The sequence below is a fragment of the Spermophilus citellus genome, assembly GCF_964194105.1.
Source record: "Spermophilus citellus genome assembly, chromosome: 6".
NCBI lineage: Eukaryota > Metazoa > Chordata > Mammalia > Rodentia > Sciuridae > Spermophilus > Spermophilus citellus.
In genome coordinates, this window is record NC_138187.1 from 39387390 (window position 1) to 39405728 (window position 18339).

Below are 18339 nucleotides of genomic sequence, written 5' to 3' on the forward strand. Positions count from 1 at the left end.
GGCCTGTACTATGTCTCTGCCTGGGGTCAGCCCTCAATGGCACTCTTCAGCAGAGTGAACCACAAGTGAGAGAGACCTCTGGTTCTGTACTGACCTCCAAACCCCATTGGTTGGGAGCTCATTCTGCTGCTTCAGTGTCTGTGCCCAGGAGCAGGCCCTCCATCCTTGGCTGCACAGAGTGAAGCCATCATGGACATGAGCGCGTTAATAGCCACCCTGTTACCACCCATTTGGCTCCATATGAAATGCTAATGAAGAGAGATATGCAGGGACGGCTCGACATCTTCCATCATCCCTAGCATTTCTCACATTGAGAAATCCCCATCTGTGTTGGCCACATGTTCTGCACAGGTCATTATGAGCCCGGCATTTGAGCACAGCTGGTGCCATGTGTTTGAGTTCTGTGTCATGACCTAGGTTTCAATATCAGCACTCACTGACCAGATGTGCTCACTGTACTACCTGGGGCAGCTTGGTGGATCTCAGCCATCGCCTGGTTCATGGGTGTGTGTCAGGAGACCCTTCTCACTTTCTATTGTGGGACATATAAGGGCAGGTTGCCTGCTTCTCCTGTGTCTCCTGAAGTTATGGGGGATTTGCCAGACAGAGAGATTAGAGGCCCAGCTGGAGTGCACTTTGACACCAGCTGTGCCTTCCAATACTGTGGGGTTCAAGGGGCCAGTCCAGGTGCAGGGTGGGGTCTGAGAGCTGCTCCCCACTCCTTACCTGGGGTCTCTGTCATGGCTGTTTCCTTCTGCACACAGTCCCTTGGGCCCTCCAGAAGTGATCTGACCTCTCGCTAGCCTTGCTCCTCTGGACCTGGGCTGCAGCAGCCCATGGCTGTGTTGGGGTAGAGACCCACATGCAGTGCTCTGGACCTCCTTGCCCTCCTTCCAGGTCCACCAGTTACCACCTGCTGCCTAGAGTCAGTGGACATGCCACCTACTCTGCTGTTTGAGGTGGCCAAATATTCTGGCCTGGCACCTCATCTCCCTCAGGGTTCCACGTGGTAGACGGCAGCCTTCTTTTGTAGAACTGTCCCTGAGGGGGCATGCTGCTGACTGGCAGGGGGAGAAAAGCATGGGCAGTGGCATCCCCAGCCCTTGGGAATGCAATAGTGGTTGGATTGAGTGTGAGCTGGGGGGACATACTGGATGCCCCTGTGAGTCTTGTCCAAGCACCTAGATCCACAGAGGTGGGAAACTGTGGGCTTCCTGCCACCACCAGGTGGCAGCAGCTGCAGCCCTGTGGCTTGCTTCTGGGCCTGGGGCAGGTTTGAGAGCCCTCAGCTGGGTCTGCTGTGGAGGAGCCCCAGGGAGGGTTTCTCCTCAACATTGTTTTTATTCTCCTGCTCAACCGGGAACACCCCCTGTGCTTTCCCAGCCTGTCTGGGAGCCTTGCTGGGGAGAAGGCTGCCTCTCCCCTGCCCTCACTTTTCATCTTTCCTCCCCATTGGGTCCTTCTCCCATGGACCAGACCTCTGTGGCTGTGCTGAGTCAGGTGCTGTGGAGTTCCCTGTTCAATGAGGGTACAACAGGTCAAGGTCTGCTGCTAGGCAGAGGGAGTGAGGCTCCCAGAGCCTGTGCTTGTGGAGGGTGAAGCTCCTCTGGGGAGACTTGGGAAACTGGACAGAGGAGTCATCTGGACTCTATTCTATGGGAGGTATGTATGGGGTCCTAGGGTCCCAGTGAGGCTAGAGGAGGTCTCTGCCTGGCATAGCACTGCTCCTAAGAGGCACCCAACAGTTCCATCCTGGCTGCAGTTCCTCATGCAGAGCCGTTGCTCTCAGGTAATTTAGGACCAAATGGGGTGTGAGGTTTGAGAACTCCCTAACTTTCCCAAGAGATCTGCTTTCACTCACAGTGAGGTGAGGGTGGCGACACAGACTTATCCTATGGAGGATAGATTGGCTGTCTAGATTGGGGATGCTGACTGAGCAAGGGCCAGTGGAACTGGGGGACTTTCTCCCAGCCCTGGGTAACATCACAGAAGTACCCCCACACAGGGAAGCACACAGGTGGTGGCTGTTTCTCCTATAGTTTGTTAAGGGTGGTTCATTTTTATGTAGAAGTGTGGTGCTGTAGAGAAGAACTGGGGAAAGCAGGGCAAACACGGGCTCCTGCACTGTCCAGCGGCTCCCCAGGGTGGAGGCCTTGCTGCCTGGAAGCAAGAGCCAGGTCAGTAGGAGTACTTCTGATCTTGGCATTAGGTGTGGTTCCCCAGGCAGCTTCAGGTCCATAGTGCCCTCAGGGGAAGGGCCTCTTAGATGCTTTCTCTGTCCCCCACCCCATGTTCCAGCCTTTAGCACCAGCCCTTTGCCCTGGGAAGGCAGTGTTGCCCTGGCAGGCCCGCATCCTCCTGTTCCCACTGCAGGGCAGCCCTCAGTGAGAGGCTAGTTGGGGGCCACTGGCTGGCCACAGGAGCTTTTGAGGAAGTCCCTGGGCCCAGGCAGTTGCCCAGGGGTACCCTATGCTTGGTCCTCCTCACAGGCATGGCACAGGTTAGACTTCAGGAGAACACGGCTACGACAATGGGCACCAATAAGCACATTGACAAAGAAGAGACAGAGCCTGGTGGGAGGTGTGGAGTCCAGTGAGAGTTGGGCTGGGCGCTGCCTGAAGTGGCCATGACCCCACAGTTAAGGCTAGCCTCAGGGACGGGGTGCCAGTCACAAGACTCAGGGTGGTGTCCACATCTCCAGCTTCCACTTGCTATGAAAAGGCCTTGATGTCTTGTGAGGTCTGGTGGTTGCATGGGCCTGGCGAGGAGGGCTGTGGGGCAGAGGTCTGACCTGGGTCCTCCCTCCAGCCATGGCGAGGACGATTGCTTGCTTCCCACACAGGAGAAATGGAGAACCTAGAAGGTATCTGTGGCTGGTGCAAACTGTAATAGCTGAGTCCACCCAAGATGGGAAGCTTCCGGTCTCATGGCTCCCATATCCCATGGAACTGTCCAGTGGCCATAGCAACCCCTGCCCACTCCAGATGAGGCCGTGAGTTGTGGTCTCTCTCCACAGGGCTCTGAGTTCTGAGCCACCAGTTGACTATTCTTAGTGCTGAGGCTGCTGTGGCAGAACCTCCTGGGGTGTCCGGGGCCCCATTGCCAGGGAAACTGAGTAGAATCCTGGATTGGCAAGGACCAGCCAGGGGCCAGGAATAAGCCAGCTGTGGGGTTATAGGTTGCTCTTTCCTGTGACCTGCTGTCAGCCCACCCACACTCTGGCCCATAGATCCAATGCCCAGCCCAGTAGGGGATCCATAGTCAGAACCTTCCCATCTCCAGCCCGGTTCTTTCTAGAGAATGGGACTCTGGGCAGGTCATCCCTGGACCATGAGCCCATTTACTGAGGTTTGCTGTCTCCTTTGTGCTGGTCCTATTAATGAAGATGTCACTTACTGAGTGTCCTGTGGGTGCCACACTGTGGCCTGCATAATCTCCTTTAACTTCTTGCCATCCATGTGGGATAGTGGTGAGCCTGTCACAGTTGAAGCCACCTAAGCAGAAATTCCTGACCCTTGCCATCCCTACGTTGCCTTGCCCTGGGGGTTATATACATCTGACACACCCCAGTCCCTGTCCCAGGTCTGAGTGCTGAACCCACCATCAGTCCTGGCCCTAGGGACATGGGCACTGAGTGTAGGGCGGGACAGTGGGGCAGGTGTTTGCGCTACTTGAATCCCCTGCTCAGGTTGCACTGCTGGGCTGCAGTCCTAAGAGGCCAGCTCAACCTCACCTGGCAGTCCAGAGCAACTGGACACTGGTCTTGGTTGCAGGTGGCAGGGCTGGTGCCCTTGAAGTCTTTGGTGGGTGAGTTTTTCAATTGTTTTTTGAATAGCAAAATTTCACACATTCTAAGCTCTGGAAGCCACCCATGCCTGGAGCACTTTAAAAGTTGTTCCAAGCTGCCTGTTAGGAGCTTGTTGGTTGAGGGTCCTGTACTGTCGCACAGTGAGATCATGTGACCTTATGGAACCCAGAGGGCCCTCAGGGCCTCTCAAATGGGCAAACTTCACTAGTGACTGGGATTCAAGCTTCTTCTGGGGGGCAGGGAAGCTTGCAAATGAGGCTTCACATCTCTCATGGTGCTCAGTTGTCCTAAAGAGCCAGAGGGTGGCTGAGGTGCCTATGGGGACACTCCCTACAGCTGCAGGGATCTGATTGGGCATCCAGATCCGCAGTCAAGAAACAGATGTGTGTACCCCCCAGTATCTTGGTCTGAGAGGTGGGCTCTGGGCATCAGGTGGAAGAGTGCCACTGGATGGTGGGGTTCAGAGGCTCTCATGGGAGTGGGGCTGCTGCTTGCCTCCACTCTCTGCCTCCGTCCCGGCCCACTCATTTCTTCTGTTGTCTCTAGGCTTCCCATCCTCCCTACTTTTAGCTCTCTGTCTGATTGCTCTGCTCTGTCCTTCTCGTCCCACCCCATCCTTCACCCCAGGCTCCTGTTTGCTTTAATTTGGGGTCAGCAGGCTTTTTGTTGGCTTGTGCCCACTAGTGTGCCCTTGGGGCCTGTGTGAGTGCTTGAGGGCACAGGGCTCATGTTCGAAGATGGGCAAGTGCAGGCTCCAAGCCTGGCAGCCATGGGGAATTCACTTCCCCTCCTCTCAGTGCTCACATAGCCCCACTTAGCTTCCTCCGTCTGCTCTAATGTGGGCAAAAACATTTCAGTAAAACAAACTGGAAATGTTGAGCTGGGAGAATCCCAGTAGCCCGTCTCTGGTGAGGTTGGTGCTGTTCTGCATGGGTTTTATTTATTCCATTTGTAAAACAGCTGCAGAAGTTGGTAGCAGATGTCATGAGTCCTCTGTCGATAGAGCTATAAATATAAGTTTGTGGCACCTTCATTCCACTCATCGGCCTGATCTGAGTTTCCAGTTTATTTAATTAAAACAGATTACAGTGCTGCTGGCTGAGGCGTGTTGTGTGGAAATATCCCAATTTCAGATTGCAGCGGATCTAGAATAATTTCTGACTTCCAGCTTAGAAAAATCAGACCATTCCCTCTCTTCCTTTCCTCCCCATTACTTCTGTGGGGCTCAGATGGCACTGCCCTAGCAAAGGACTTTCCTTTCTCCTGAGTGTGTTTATTTACTGCTTTGCTGTGTGAAGAGCTAGAGAAGATCACACCGTGAAAAGCAGGGACGAAGCATGATGGGAAACCTTGAAACGGTAAGAGGGCGAGCCAAGGAAAAAACACCTAATCTCCAGGCTGAGAGCCGTCTGTGTTTGAGCACAACTAGGAACTTAGGGACAGGTTGAAAGCACTGGTCCTCAGCACGTAGCGGAAGGCTCCAGCGCCTGCTGGGACAGAGGCATGTGCCAGGAGGTGAGCCTCGTGGGTAAAGGAAGTCTTTCTTCCTTCCCACTGGTGGAGCGTGATTCTCCACACTGCCTTTCAGCAAGGACACCTGCTGTGCCTTAGCCAAGTTCTCACATACATTCTTTTTAATTCTAAAAACAACCCCATGAGATAGGGATGGTATGCCCATCTTATAGATGGAACAATACGATTCTGACAGCTGAGCTCATCAGAATTTGTGGAAATTACCATTGGTTGAGTATGACATTGTTGACAGGAAGAAATATCGGAATTTGAACTCTGGTTGTGTGGCTTTAAATTCAGTCTCCCCAGCAGCAATTTTCAGACTTGGGCTTGCATCAGCATCCCTACAGGGATGGTCAGAACATTAGACCCTCCCTCTGACTCAGAGCATGAGGACTGGGGCCTGTGACCCTGTGCTTCTAACAAATTCCTGGTAATGCTGGGGAGCCAACCCAGGCCCATACCTGCGACCCAGTGCCCTGCAGAATCGTTAACACTGAGCTGAATGTGCTAGGGTATTCTGGGGCAGGTTTCATGTCCTCCACCTCAGCAAAGCCCACTTCTGCCCACTAAGTTTCCAGACTGGTAGCCTGTACCCTAACCAGGCTCTGCAGACCGTGCACCTGGCCATGGAGCTGCCTGCTTGGGAGTCAGCTCACTCTGTAGCCAGTGGAAGCTAACTCTCTTCTAGCCACCATCCATAGGCAAGAGTACTTCTGCATCCATAGCCATACCCCAAGGCCACTGCCTTGCAGAGAAGGCACTCAGCCTCAAATGAGACCTGATTCTGTGGCCGAGAAAGATCTCTCAGGATGGCTAGCTTGTCACATTTTCTCACAGGCCTGTGTCAGCTAGACCAGGAAAGTGGGCGGCCTGTGGCTTGAGTTTCATCAAGCCCCTCCCGTGTTAACTGTGACCTTGGGGAGATCTGCCTGCATGGGCTACAGCCTCTACGTGGGGCTTACTCTGCTCTCAGGGTCCTTCCAGCCAGCCATCTTGTGATTGGACAGAAGCTGTTGCCAGCCCCCATCAGGGCTTTGAGGTGTCCTGTCTCAGCTTGCGTCCTCCTCCAGGTTTTCTTGCCACGTCCTGGGCCTGCTGCGCGCTGGCAGGGGTGCGAGATCATCAGGAGCCACTTCACACTTGAGGATAAAAATAGCCCTGTTGAGGTCCTGGCACAGCATCCACGTGTCACAAATGATGCGTGTGTCTAGGGCTCGTGTCCGAGCACACACAGCACCCCATCATGGCCATGTGTGTTCCTGCAGTGGATGCTGTACTGGCAATGTGCCACCTTTGCCACACGGTCCCTGGAGACAACACCTTCATACTGAGACCTGCCCTGTCAATTGTCCCTGAGATAGCTCTTCACCTCTCCAGAGACTAAACAGGGGCTGCCGTGAGGACTCCAGCACCCCACTCTGGGGCCTCAGCCTCCCTGTCAGTTGCAGCCTTAAGGTCAGGTCTAGCTTTCTTCATGGTGGTGATATCTTGGGCAGAGCAGAAGCTTTCTCAGCTTGAGTGGAATGAACATAACCTATGGCCATCAACACCAGGACACTGGCTCAGATGTGCAGATCAGCTGTGGCATTCAGGGAACAGCTGGTGGGCAAGATACCTTGGTGGGGTTTTTCTGCTTAGAAGGCAGCCTGGTCCTAGCAGGAAGTTTTAAGGAGAAGGCAGCAGCAGATGGACTGTGTGGCCGGCTTCGTTTCCTGAGGTCATTGCAGAGGCAGCAAGAAGAAGGCACACTGGTGCCCCTAAGAGCATGGAGGAGATACTGTGGAGCTGAGCCCAGCTCCCACTGTCTCTGCTGACCCCCCACCACATCAGGAACAGCCTTTGCTAGAGGTACTGCACATGAGCTTGGGGAGAAGAGCCTCCCCTGTCTGCCCTTTCCTGGTGACTGCTGCTATATGTCTGTCTAAGGTGAGAGGGTCCTTATTGCACAGACCCTACAGGCTGTTGGGGTGATGGTCTTGAACCTGTCGCTCGGGCCTCAGGTGAACGAGATTCAGGACCTTGGGAAGGATCTAGTCACTATCCAGATGCAGACAAGGTGACTGACAGGGCCTCCACTGTGGAGCAGACAGGGCCTGGTTGGGCCCATGTTTTCTTCCCCCCAGTAGGTGCCTTTCACCCTGCTGCTTGCCCAGGCCACATGCTCAGGAGGCCTCTTTGCCAGAAGTGCTTGACTGAGCCACAAGATGTGACATATCGCCCAGTGCTCATCACGTATGTACATGGCACATTCACAGATGTCTGGTTCTGGTTGACTGTCCTACCGAGGCACAGCTCTGTCTGGAGTTGGTAGTAATCGATGGGACATTTCTGTTGATTTGGGGGAGCTTTCTGGGTTCCTGCTGATGCTGGTGCTCGAGCAGGCACTGGTGAAGTCCCAGTGGTGTCCTGTTTGTTTCTCAGATGCGGGCACTGTAGTCAGAAAAGGCAGCTGCTGTTCACCATCTTTCAGTGGCCAGTGGACAGAGGTAGGGTGGTCAAAGCATGTGTAATAGTTTCTTTGAATATATATTTGGGTGGAATTACTGACTTATAGGTTATGCAGATTTAAACTTTAAGAAAAGACCAAATTGTTTTCCCAATAGTTTTCCTTCCCTGTGTCCACATAGACAAGACTCCATTGACTTACGTCCTTTCCACTTCTAGTATTGTAACTAGGAGTTCTGAATTTTGCAGTTTTTGTGTCTCCTTGTTGGTCCTGATTTGCATTTTCCTTATTACTGCCCATGTTAATTGCCTTCCTGTGCACGCCGTCGTATGTTTCCTGTTCTGGGAAGTGTGCATCTTGCCCGCTTTTTTGTCGCATAGCTTATGTTTTTGTATTGCTTTGTAGATGTTTGGAGTGTGGTGGGGGTGTCAGCATCTGCTGTGCTTCCCTTGCCCAAGAAACAGCAGCCTCCTCCTCTGGGCAGAGTGGAAGAGTTGTGCACCGAGAACAGGTCCCGGGACTTTGGCCCCCAGCTCCCCTGCCCTGGTCACTGACCACTGATCAGGCTTGCGGTGGGATTTGGCTTCTAGGCTTCAGTTTTCCTTCTTTGCCAGGATTGTGAAGAGGTGGCTAACAGCAGTCAGGAGTCGCCATGCTGGGAGCCTCCATAGGTGCTCGGCTGCCCTCCCTGTCTGCAGGTGCCTCTCGAGGAGGAGGTCCAGTTGGTGCTACCTCCTGAAGGTGGCTGCCCAGGAGTCAAGTTGAAGGGATGGTTCCTCTAGCCTTTTGCAGAGCTTCCAGCACAAGGAGTCTGCCTTTCTGGGGTGGGCTTTCTCTCTGGCTCTGTGAAGATGACCATAGTTGTATGTGGTCGAGTCACTTTGTGGTGGCTTTAGAGACAGAGCCCATGCTGTTAGCTTTAGGGCAGGGGATGTTCCCTTGCCAGCATCCTCCCTTTCTCCATGTGTTGCTTCCTGTCCACTAGAGGCAGCCTGGACAGTGCCTGTGGGGGCTGTGATCTATTCTCACTATGTGATCTTACCCTGACCTGAGGACATGGCCATTGAAGAGGCCACGTGTGTCTCTGGAGGCCAACCATGCCCATAGGGCTGGGTCCCTGCGTGCCACTCTGGGATTGGTCTGTGCTTCTTCCCAGGTGGCCTCAGGAACTGCTGCTGGGCCTCACATAGACAGCTTCTCGTTGCTAGATTGCTTCAGTAGGTTCCAGGCAGCCTCAGGGATGCTGGTCTTGGCTGGAGTCGGAGCTGGTGATGTCAGCCCCACAGCTATGGCAGACATGGTGCCTTGGTGCTCATAGGCTCTTGGTCAGGAGGAGTACAGCTCAGGCCCAGTACAGCCACCCTTGGCTCATCTGGTCAAGAACTCCCTGCTTCTTTGCTTGGCCTTTCCATGGCCCACTCAGAACAGGCTATCTGGAGTTTTAGGTTTGTGTGGCATGTAGCCTATCAGCACAGCCACATCAGTCAGTTTCTCTAGAATGTGCATGTGCCAGAGGGAGGTGGATGGTTTCCTCCATCAACTGAGGGCACTGAGCACCCCATGCCAAGTGTCTCTTGTCTCCACGCATAACCCAGCAGCAGGGTTTGGGACAGATTTTGGGTGTCATGTTACCAGACTATTCACTCGGTTACATTCATCAAACAGGGATCCTATCTTGTCTGCAGGGGCAATCAACCCTGGCTGACCTGGTCTGCTGCCTGCTGCCCAACTCCCAGCCCTGCTGGCCCAGCAGGGAGAGGAGGCTGCAGTGAAGGTTGGGGAGGGTCCTTGCTGCAGCCCTGGGAGGGAGTGCTCACACACAGCCTCTAACCGTCTTGTTCTTATTTTGCAGGCTCAGTTGACGCAGGCTCTGGAGGAACTGGGAAGCCAGAAACAGAGAGCTGACATGGTGAGTCCTGAAATGGTGCTCAGCTGTCACTGTGTGGCAAAGGGCCGCCCACAGTTTACTGCCTTGATCCTGGGTCTAGAGTCCCATCCCTGTCAGGGCTTGTCCTGCAGGCATGCGTCCTTCCCTGTCTTTGGAAATGGTGTGGAGAATGGAAGAGTGGTGTGATGGAAAATGAGTTCCAGTTGTGCCAGTAGCAGACTGCTGGCCTCTGCTGGGTGGCTCCCACTGCCCCACATGTGCAGCAGGTGCTGAAGGACGCGTGATGCCAGAGATGCTCAGGTGAGCCATGAGGAGATGCAGTGGGGGCTGGGTTCCTGCTGGCCCTAGCAGCACAGGTGGGGTTGGCCCCAGAGAGGTCTGGTTGAGTCCCTGCTGGGCAGAAGCCCAGATGTGGGGCTGAGCAGAGCAGAGACACCTGTGGGAAGCTGTGCGGAGGCTTGGCATGTTCGCTGTCCACTCAGCAAGTACTAAAGGACAGTCTTGTCTTCTCTGGGGATGCAGCAGCCAGCAGCACAGGCTCCTGCCCTCCTGGCTCACAGTGGAGGGTTCCAACTGTGACTGCGCAGAGAATAAACAGCAAGATCTGAGCTGCTAGTGAAGACAGGACTGCAGGGAAAGGGAGAGGGGGCCAGGGCCGAGGGGCAGGGGATGAGGACGATGGTAGGATGGTGGTGGAGGGCCATGGCAAGCAGGGCTGGCTTCGCTGTAGGGAAAATGGCACAGGTGCTGTAGAGAACCTGAGGACCTGCTCCAGGTCTAAGTGGAGTCCTGTGCCCTGGGTGGCGTTTCTATCCTGGAGCAAGTGTGAAGCTGGAGGGAACCAGAGCGGAGCCTATTTCTGGGCACTCCTGCATCCTGGCCTCGTATCCAGGCAGAAGCTGTGTGCCAGGGCTCCAGGGAGGGCACTTTTGTTTCAAGTCCCGGAGAAGGAAGTGTTTCCTGGGAGAGAGGCTCCTTCCCAGACCCTATCAGGAGAAGCCATGAGGGGAGAAGGCTGTCCCTCGGAGATTCCCAGGAGCGCCATCTAGGGCAGGTAGGGCTGGTTTTTCAGAAGTGAATGTGGACAGCAGCACTTAGGTAACAGCCCTGAAGCCTCAGGAGGTCAACTGTAGAGGGACAGCAAGGGGTCCTGGGAGGACTCCTTGCCCTCATGGTGGATGGTGGAGTAGCATGCTGCTGTGCTGAGGCAGCCTTCCAGGAGGGCCGGGGTGGGGCTGCAGGCCAACCACATCTGGGTGCCAGTGAGGAGGCAGGTGGCAGGCCGCAGCACAGCTCAGCGTCAGGAGCATCATTCTTACCACCTCTTCTGAAACCTCCCGCATCCACTCTGGCTGCTGCTGCACCGCGGTTCACAGTCTGCGGCATCCTCTGCACTCTGGCTGCCAGGTTTCAGCATCATGGTGGGCAGCTCTACCCCCTCTTCTTTGGCCTGTGGACATTCCACACTTTGTCCTCAATAACTGAGTCCTCCAGGCAGTTCAACAAGGGCCTGTTTCGCGTTGACTTTGAGGAAGCCAGGGTTGAGGTGGGGGCCGGGTGTTCCTTGAGGACTGGTGCATCCATTTACTGAGCCCCAGGGAGACCCTGATGTTCTGTGTGTCAACATGCATGGTTTCCTTGGTGTTGACCTGAATTGAAATGAGCCCAAGGGCCTTGTTTTCATAATGTACACGAGGCCAAGAGGAATTAGAAATGAGTTGTGCTAAGCACATGCCAGGCCTGTGGCTTTATGACTAAGCAGCTGGCTGGTCGCCCACTGCTGCCCTTGAATTTGGACCCTCTATTTTTCCTCAGGAGCAGGAGTGCCTTGACCCTGACCCCTGCCCTCCCCTGTTTCCATGTGGCTTTGGAGAAACTGCTAACCCTGGGTCTCTTCTCAGGGAGGTGAGAAGATAGAAGCTTCTTGGGCCCTTAGGCCAGAGTGGGCATGGGCAGCCCCTGTGGCACAGGTACTGCAGGTCTCCTCCATGAGCAGGCTCTGCACCTTGCCCCAGGCATGTCCCTGGGGTGCAGGTGGACAGGGTACAGGTTCCTCATGTGGGTTTCCTTCAGATGAATGTTGACTGCAGGTTTTTCTCTCTGCCTCTGACTGCCCAGTCCTCAGCTTGTTTCTTCTTGTTTATTTTAACTTCTCTCTCCTTCTTTCTAGTTAAAAGGAAAATAAGACATGGTGGTGCCTGGGGGCCAGGGGAACAGCATCTGCTCTTACCTCTGACCTTCCCACCAGCGCACCTGGGGCCAAGGGGTATCTGCTGCTAAGTCAGCCCTCATGCCGCCCTTGGGGAGGCTGGGCGGGGAGGGCGGGCAGGAACCCAGGGCCTGGCCATCTGTGTTCAGATCCTGACTCTGCCACTGTTTCCTGTGGGCTATGTGACTGGCCCCAGGCTCCTCTCCAGCAGGGACTGTCTGTCCTCACTGAGCCTGTGTAGGTGGTTTCCCCTGAGCCACAGACCCCAGGCTAGGCAGCCCCATCCTATGGGGCTGTTCTCCATGGGAACGTGCTTTATCTGTGCCAGCTGTTAGGGGAGTCTCTGGTCATGAGTGTTACTATGGCTAGTCCTACTGAAACTCAAATTGACTTTTCAGTTTTAATTACTTTTAGTAGCCCCGTGTAGCAGGTGGCCCCAGATTGCCCAGGCTGCCTGGGTGATCCCAACAGGACATTCCGTGCCCTTCCTCTCTAGGCGCCTCTCAGCGAGGCCATGTGGGATGCTCTCTCCGCCCTCCTGCTTCCTGTGCTCCTGGGTCCCTTTGCTGCTGGCTTGCTCTGCTCCTTTTGTGGATTTAGCTTGTGTTCCCAGCCTTGTTCTTTTGTTCTGACTTGTGGTCCCTTCTGTGTTGGCTCCCAGGGGATGAGGCTGACATCTCTGGCTGGCTCCTCCTCCTCTGGGGAGAAAAGTGCAAAGCAGAGGGGCCATGGGAACCACAGTGGGGCAGGGGGACAGAGCTGTCAACCTCAAGGCCACCCCTCCCATCCTGCTTGCCTTGGGTCTGAGGCCACAGCCATGGGCTCTGCAGAGTGGACTCCAGGTCTCATTCCCCTGGCTAAACCAGAACCCCTCACTCCTGGAATTAGAAGTAGAATGCATACCAGAGTGCTGCTGCCATACCCACAGGACCAGCTCTTCATCCAGAGATGGGCGTGGATAAAGGCAGCCAGAGTTCACTGTGCCACCAGCTCTGCCTCTGAGGCCCCCATTCCCTGTGGCAGAGATGGCTTTTGGGGTACTGTATGGTACCTTGGGCCCTCAACAGTGGGGTCAGGTGGCCCATCTGGAGAACTCCTTACACAAGGTGTCCAAGGCTGCTGGGGGAGGCAGCCCTACCTCCATGTCTGCAGCCCCTCTCTCAGCGCATCTGCCAGGAGGAAAAGGAGAACTTTAAACATCTCTAGCTAATTGCAGATGACAAGACAAAGGCAGTTTGACTTCCCATTATTAACCAGCAAACCATACTAATTAGTGAACATAAGTACAGTTCATGCTTTTTTCTTTAAGTGCAATTAATATCACAAGGAAAGAAGTCCCGGGCCACAGTCCTGTCACTAACACACCTCATCCTAATTAGATATGGCTAGTGGTGGCTGAAGAGATGAAAATTTTGATCACAACTATAAAAAGTCCGCAAATATTTTATATACTTGAGAGAGTGAGGATTGAGAGTTTATTTTCTGGTTTAAGAGGCATGACACCCTTCACAGCTTGATGTAAATAAGCATCTGTTTCTCTCAGTTTCCAGTCTCCCCCAATGGGGTTCTTCTTTGGCTCCTACTCCTCACTCCTCACTCCCACAAGAGCTCTGAGGTAGGTGAGTCTGTCCCAGGAAAGTGCTGTGGCTGCAGCAGAGCCAGGGCTCAACCAGCCCTCCCGCCACCCTAGTCTGCTCCCTCCACAGTCACCTTCATGTATGGAGGCTGCTTGCCCTGGGTAGTGAGTGTTCTACAGAGGGTCCCGCGTCTGGGACCTCCAGTAAGGCAGCCCTATGTCTTGTGTGAAGGCCCCAGGCGTCGGGCCCTCATGTGCAGGAGTGTGCCGTCTCTGGAGTCCACTTGGTTTCTTGGAGCCTCAGGCTTCTTGTTATGGGCTATGTGCAAGGAAGAGCTGGACCCATCCTAGGTGGCCTTGCTGGTACACTGTCCTCCTTGGTGCTGATGCCAGGTTGGGTCTTGGACCAGAAGCAAGCTGGTTCTTCAGTGTTTGTGACTGTTACCTGTCCATCACGATTCTGCTCTTGTCACAACCTGCCAGCTCGGCCCCCACCACCCAGCCAGTGACTGTGAGCCCTTCCTGGTAGGGAGACTGGCAGAGCAGTTACTCTGTGCGAAGGTCCTGCTTGTGACTGGGCACCAGGCTGGAGAAAATTGATGTGTGGTGAGCTCTGGAGGAGAACTGACTGCAGGATGGAGGGGTGACACTGAAGGCTAAGGGCTGTCCCCTGGTTTGGGCAGCCAGTTCACTTTATGCCACACAAAGTGTGTCCCAAGTGAGTCTGGAGAAACGTTTGAAGTCTGAGTCTCTGGCCTCCTTCCACTGGCCTCCCTCCCATCCTCGATGTGCCCGTGTCACACCTAGAGCCTCTCACGTGCACACAGGAGCAGCCCTCCCTGCGGTGTGGCCACAGGCAGGCACTTTGCTTGCTGAGTTTCTATTTATTTTAATTTTTATTTTTTTAAGTATGACATAGAATCTTTGTTTTCATTTTATTCTTAGCTTTATTTTATTTTTAATAGTCGTTTGTTTAATTAGTTATACATGACAGTAGAATGCATTTATGCACTTTGATATATCATACACAAATGGGGTATAATTTCTCATTTTTCCTATTATACATGTTGTAGCTCCCTGAACTTTCACTGCCTCATCCCCAAATTGGAGGGAGAGGAAGTTCCTTGGATGTCTGGCAAATCTGCCTGAATGTGTGCGTTTGAAAAGACCCAGGCCTCTTAGTGCAGCATTGCTGGGGGTGACCGTAGCCTGGTCCTCGTTGGGCGCCATGGAGCTGGCGCAGGGCTCTCTTCCTGCGCCCATTAGTCTGACTTCTGCCTTTAGTCTTATTTCTGGCGTACATGGCAAGGCTCCTCCGTGCGAGGGAGGACTCTTACAGACTGAGGCAGACAACAGGTTCCCTTTAAGCACCTCTTGCATTCAGGCTAAACTTACCTGATGCAGTATTTACCAAGTGCTTCTTCTGGATCTCACTCTGAAGGTTCAGGGAGGCTGTGACTGTGTCTCAGGACTGTCTCCCTGCTATAACAAAAATGCCACACATTGGGTGGCTTAAAGAAATATAAGGCTGGCAGTTCTGGAGGCTGGATATCCAAGGTTAAGTGTCTGGTGAAGCTCCTCCCTGGTTCTCGCTATTGCTTAGTGTGTTGAGAGGGGTGATCAAGCTCCTGGGCCCCTTCCTTGAGGGCACTGGTCACCCTTCAGGATCTTATCATCTCCCAGAGGTTCCTCCTGAGACTACCGCCCTGGATGAGATTTTAGCACGTGGATTTGGGACGTAGACAAGCAGTCTGGCATGTTCTCATCTTGAGTGTGGCCAGCCTGTGTCTTCACCTAGTCCTTGCCACCTGGCAAGGGCGTGCCCATACACGCTCCCTCTTGCGCTGACCCCCAGCCCCTTGCCCGCTCTGAGTAGCCCTCTTCTCACACTTCTCGTGCTGTCCCTTCTCCTGGAATGTGCTCAGTGTTGCAGAGCCCAGTTGTCCCTTCAGGTGAAGATGTACTTCGCCATCCCTCTTCCCTGCTAGTCCCTCCCTTCATGCAGACACGCTCTTTTCATGCTGCCTTTGTGGGACATGATTGTCATCACCACCACCATCATCTCACCATCGCATTTTCCTAGGCACAGTGATCTTAGGGTAGCCAGTGTTTGCTGCTGCACATTTTGTTCCAGTCACATACTCAGTGCTCAGGTGTGGCTTGTTTTACCATGACCCTCCCGGCAAACCCGTAAGCTGGTCAAATTGTGGTTCCAATTATTCCGAGGAGGGAACAGGCTCAGTGAGGACTGTGATGTGCCCATGTTTACATAGTTAGGAGATAGCCTGCTGGAGCTCAGTCCCAGGTGCCTCCAAACCCTGGGACCCCTGTACTGCAGCCATGAGGTGCCATTTCCAAGTGTCCTGTGAGCTCCACAGAAATGGGGGATCTAGTAGAACTCAGCCTCTGAGCACGGGCCAGGGCCAGGCCAGCAGCTGACTGATTAGATGTGGACATTTAGGAGCAGGCTGTCCATGCACCTCTGTCTCTTCCCATCAGATCAGCAAAGGTCCAAGACCCTGTCACCTTGCAAGGGTCATCTGCACTTTAGAAACAGTAGTCTGAAAGTTGTTGCCTTAGCCCAGAAAATAAGTTTCCAGTGGCTTAATTTCTGGCCCTTAGCCATAGAAGGTAGGTGGATCCCCACTCACCTCCAGAAAAGTAGAAGAAAAGTTCCATTGTGGAAGGAGCCCTGCCGCCAGGACATAGATTCTGAGTGGCAGAGCCCTATGCTGTGTGTGGTGTCTATTCTGTGAGACCTTTCTGTGGTTTTCTTTTGCAGAATCACCCTAGGCATCCTCATGGTTTCTCTTTCAAGTGAACTTCAGAGTCAGCTTACCAGGGTTCCTAGAAACCCTGTTGGAATTGTGTAACCCACGGGCTGACTCCCATGAGGTCTTTGCAGTGTGGACTCTTCATGTGCTTCTTCCCCATGTTGGCCTCTCTGTCCTTCCCTCCAGCTGGAGGTTCTTGCCCCTCTGTTAGGTGTACTTCTGGTGTGTGTCCCTTGGCAGATGCACTCCCAGGTGTTTGTAGTTCCTTTTGCTGGCAGGTTGCTTGTTTATAACCCCTGCTGGGCTCAGGGGAGGGAGAGGAGAGAGGAGGAGAAGGTGTTTGCTTTAGCAGAAAGAACCCCTGTGGATTCTACCAGACAAAAGGTAAAAAGATTTAGTCTATAATCACAAAAAGAAGAATTGGTTAATTTATCTTTAGAAAGCTGGGAGTAATTCCACCAAGGGGCACGTCTTGCCCTTATCCTAGTTCTAGGTACTCAGTGCTTTGTGATTTAAACTCTGTGCACCTTTGGTGGCGCTCTCTGCTCAGCTCTTTTCCAGCTACCAGTTTCGTGCTGTGTCAGCCTTCAGCACTTCTCCTCTGCTATGCTGCTCAAGCCCCCAGGCCCCTCACTCACTGTCTTGAGCTCCCTCTTGGGGTGGAGTGTCTGGGAGAGGGCAGGTGACCCTGCCTGGTGCAGGAGCTTGGGGAAGCTCTCCTTTCTCTGAAGAGCCTGCCCTGCCAGCTTTTCCAGAGTCACTTGCCTTCGTTCCTGAGCCCTGCCAGCAGCTCCTCCCGGGCACGTCTTGCCCTCCACACTGCTCCGCAGTCCCAGTGTTGCTTGATCCATGTGCACCTGGGCTTTCCCTCCAACCAGGGAGCATGGGGCCATGTGGATGCCTGTGTCAACTGCCACTAAGCTCCAGAGAGCCCTTGCCAGGGTAACCTATGCATGCAAGGTCTTGCAAGGACATGGAGCCTCCGGATTAGAGCAACTGCTTGGTGGGGAAGCTCCTTTCCATAAGGGCCTTCATGTTCAGTTGCTTCTCCTAGGCAGATTTCATTGTCCTGCATCCAGCAGGCAGGAAGTTAGCTGCAGACCCTCGCATCTTACCTGCTGTTCTAGGGAGGAGGCACCTCATTGATTCTGGTCAAGCATCAGAGTCAGTGGAAGCACATGTGCACCGACATCACTCATCAGGCCCTGGAGCCATCGTCCTTCGAGGGCGGATGGGCTGGGGTTTCCCCCAACAAGAGCAGGATTTGGGGTGGCAGGAACCCCCTTAAAGCCTGTTGGCACTCCTCCATGCACCAGGTAGCACTGCTTCTAGACATGCACTGCTGTTGATTTTATTCTGTTTCACCTCTCAGTACTGGCTTCCTCCAAGTCTCGACTGCTCTGCCTTCTGCTGCCCTAGAGCAGAGGCACAGTTGGCTCAGAACTTATCTGCCAATGGCCATGTACCTACCCCAGACCTTCCAACGCTGACAGTACAGCACTGTCCATCCCTTTGGAGCTTAGTCACTCTGCTCTGCAGAGGCCTCCTCCCTAGGGTGGCACCAAGGACCACTTCAGAGCAACGAGCTGGCTGTCCCGGGTGGAAACTATTGGGTTCTAGCGGGGCTTCTTTTTCTGACGAGCAGTTATTTCCCAGCTCAGGGACTGGCTGTGCTTAGTAGGTGGTGACTGTGTGAGCTGTCACTGGCTATACAGCCTCTTGTAGCCCATGTCTCCCTCCAAGCTGGAATGGAAATGGTAGCGAGGACTTAATTTAAGATCCCTCCCTCACCTTACCAAGAAGCAGAAGCCTCTCCAGAGACCCTCCTGGTGATGGGCTGGACGTAGAGCAGGATGGTGGCCTCTGGGCAAGGTTCCCATCCTGATCTCAGAATCACCTCTTGGAGACATGAGCCATTTCTTCCCAGATTGTGCCCTAGGGAGCCCGTTGTGGCCTCAGGGCCTTCTAAGACCCAGCACTCGGTGTCGCCAACACTCCAGTGGTATTTATCACAGATGAAGACTCACGTATGTCGTCGAGTTCCCTATTCAATGGTCTTGGCATCCTTGTTAAAAAGCAACTGAGTCAGGCACAGTGGTGCATGCCTATAATCCCAGCGACTC

At 53.8% G+C, this 18339-nt stretch overlaps 1 protein-coding gene across 2 annotated transcripts in view; it reads left to right on the forward strand.

Annotated features, from left to right (window-relative positions):
* The window catches only part of MAD1L1 (mitotic arrest deficient 1 like 1), a 356498-nt gene that overhangs the window by 189478 nt on the left and 148681 nt on the right, over positions 1–18339 (forward strand). For both annotated transcript variants that reach the window (XM_081297224.1, XM_081297225.1), the window contains exon 13: positions 9622–9678. In XM_081297224.1, coding sequence (XP_081153350.1) covers positions 9622–9678 — 57 coding nt within the window. The remainder of the gene's footprint in view (positions 1–9621; positions 9679–18339) is intronic.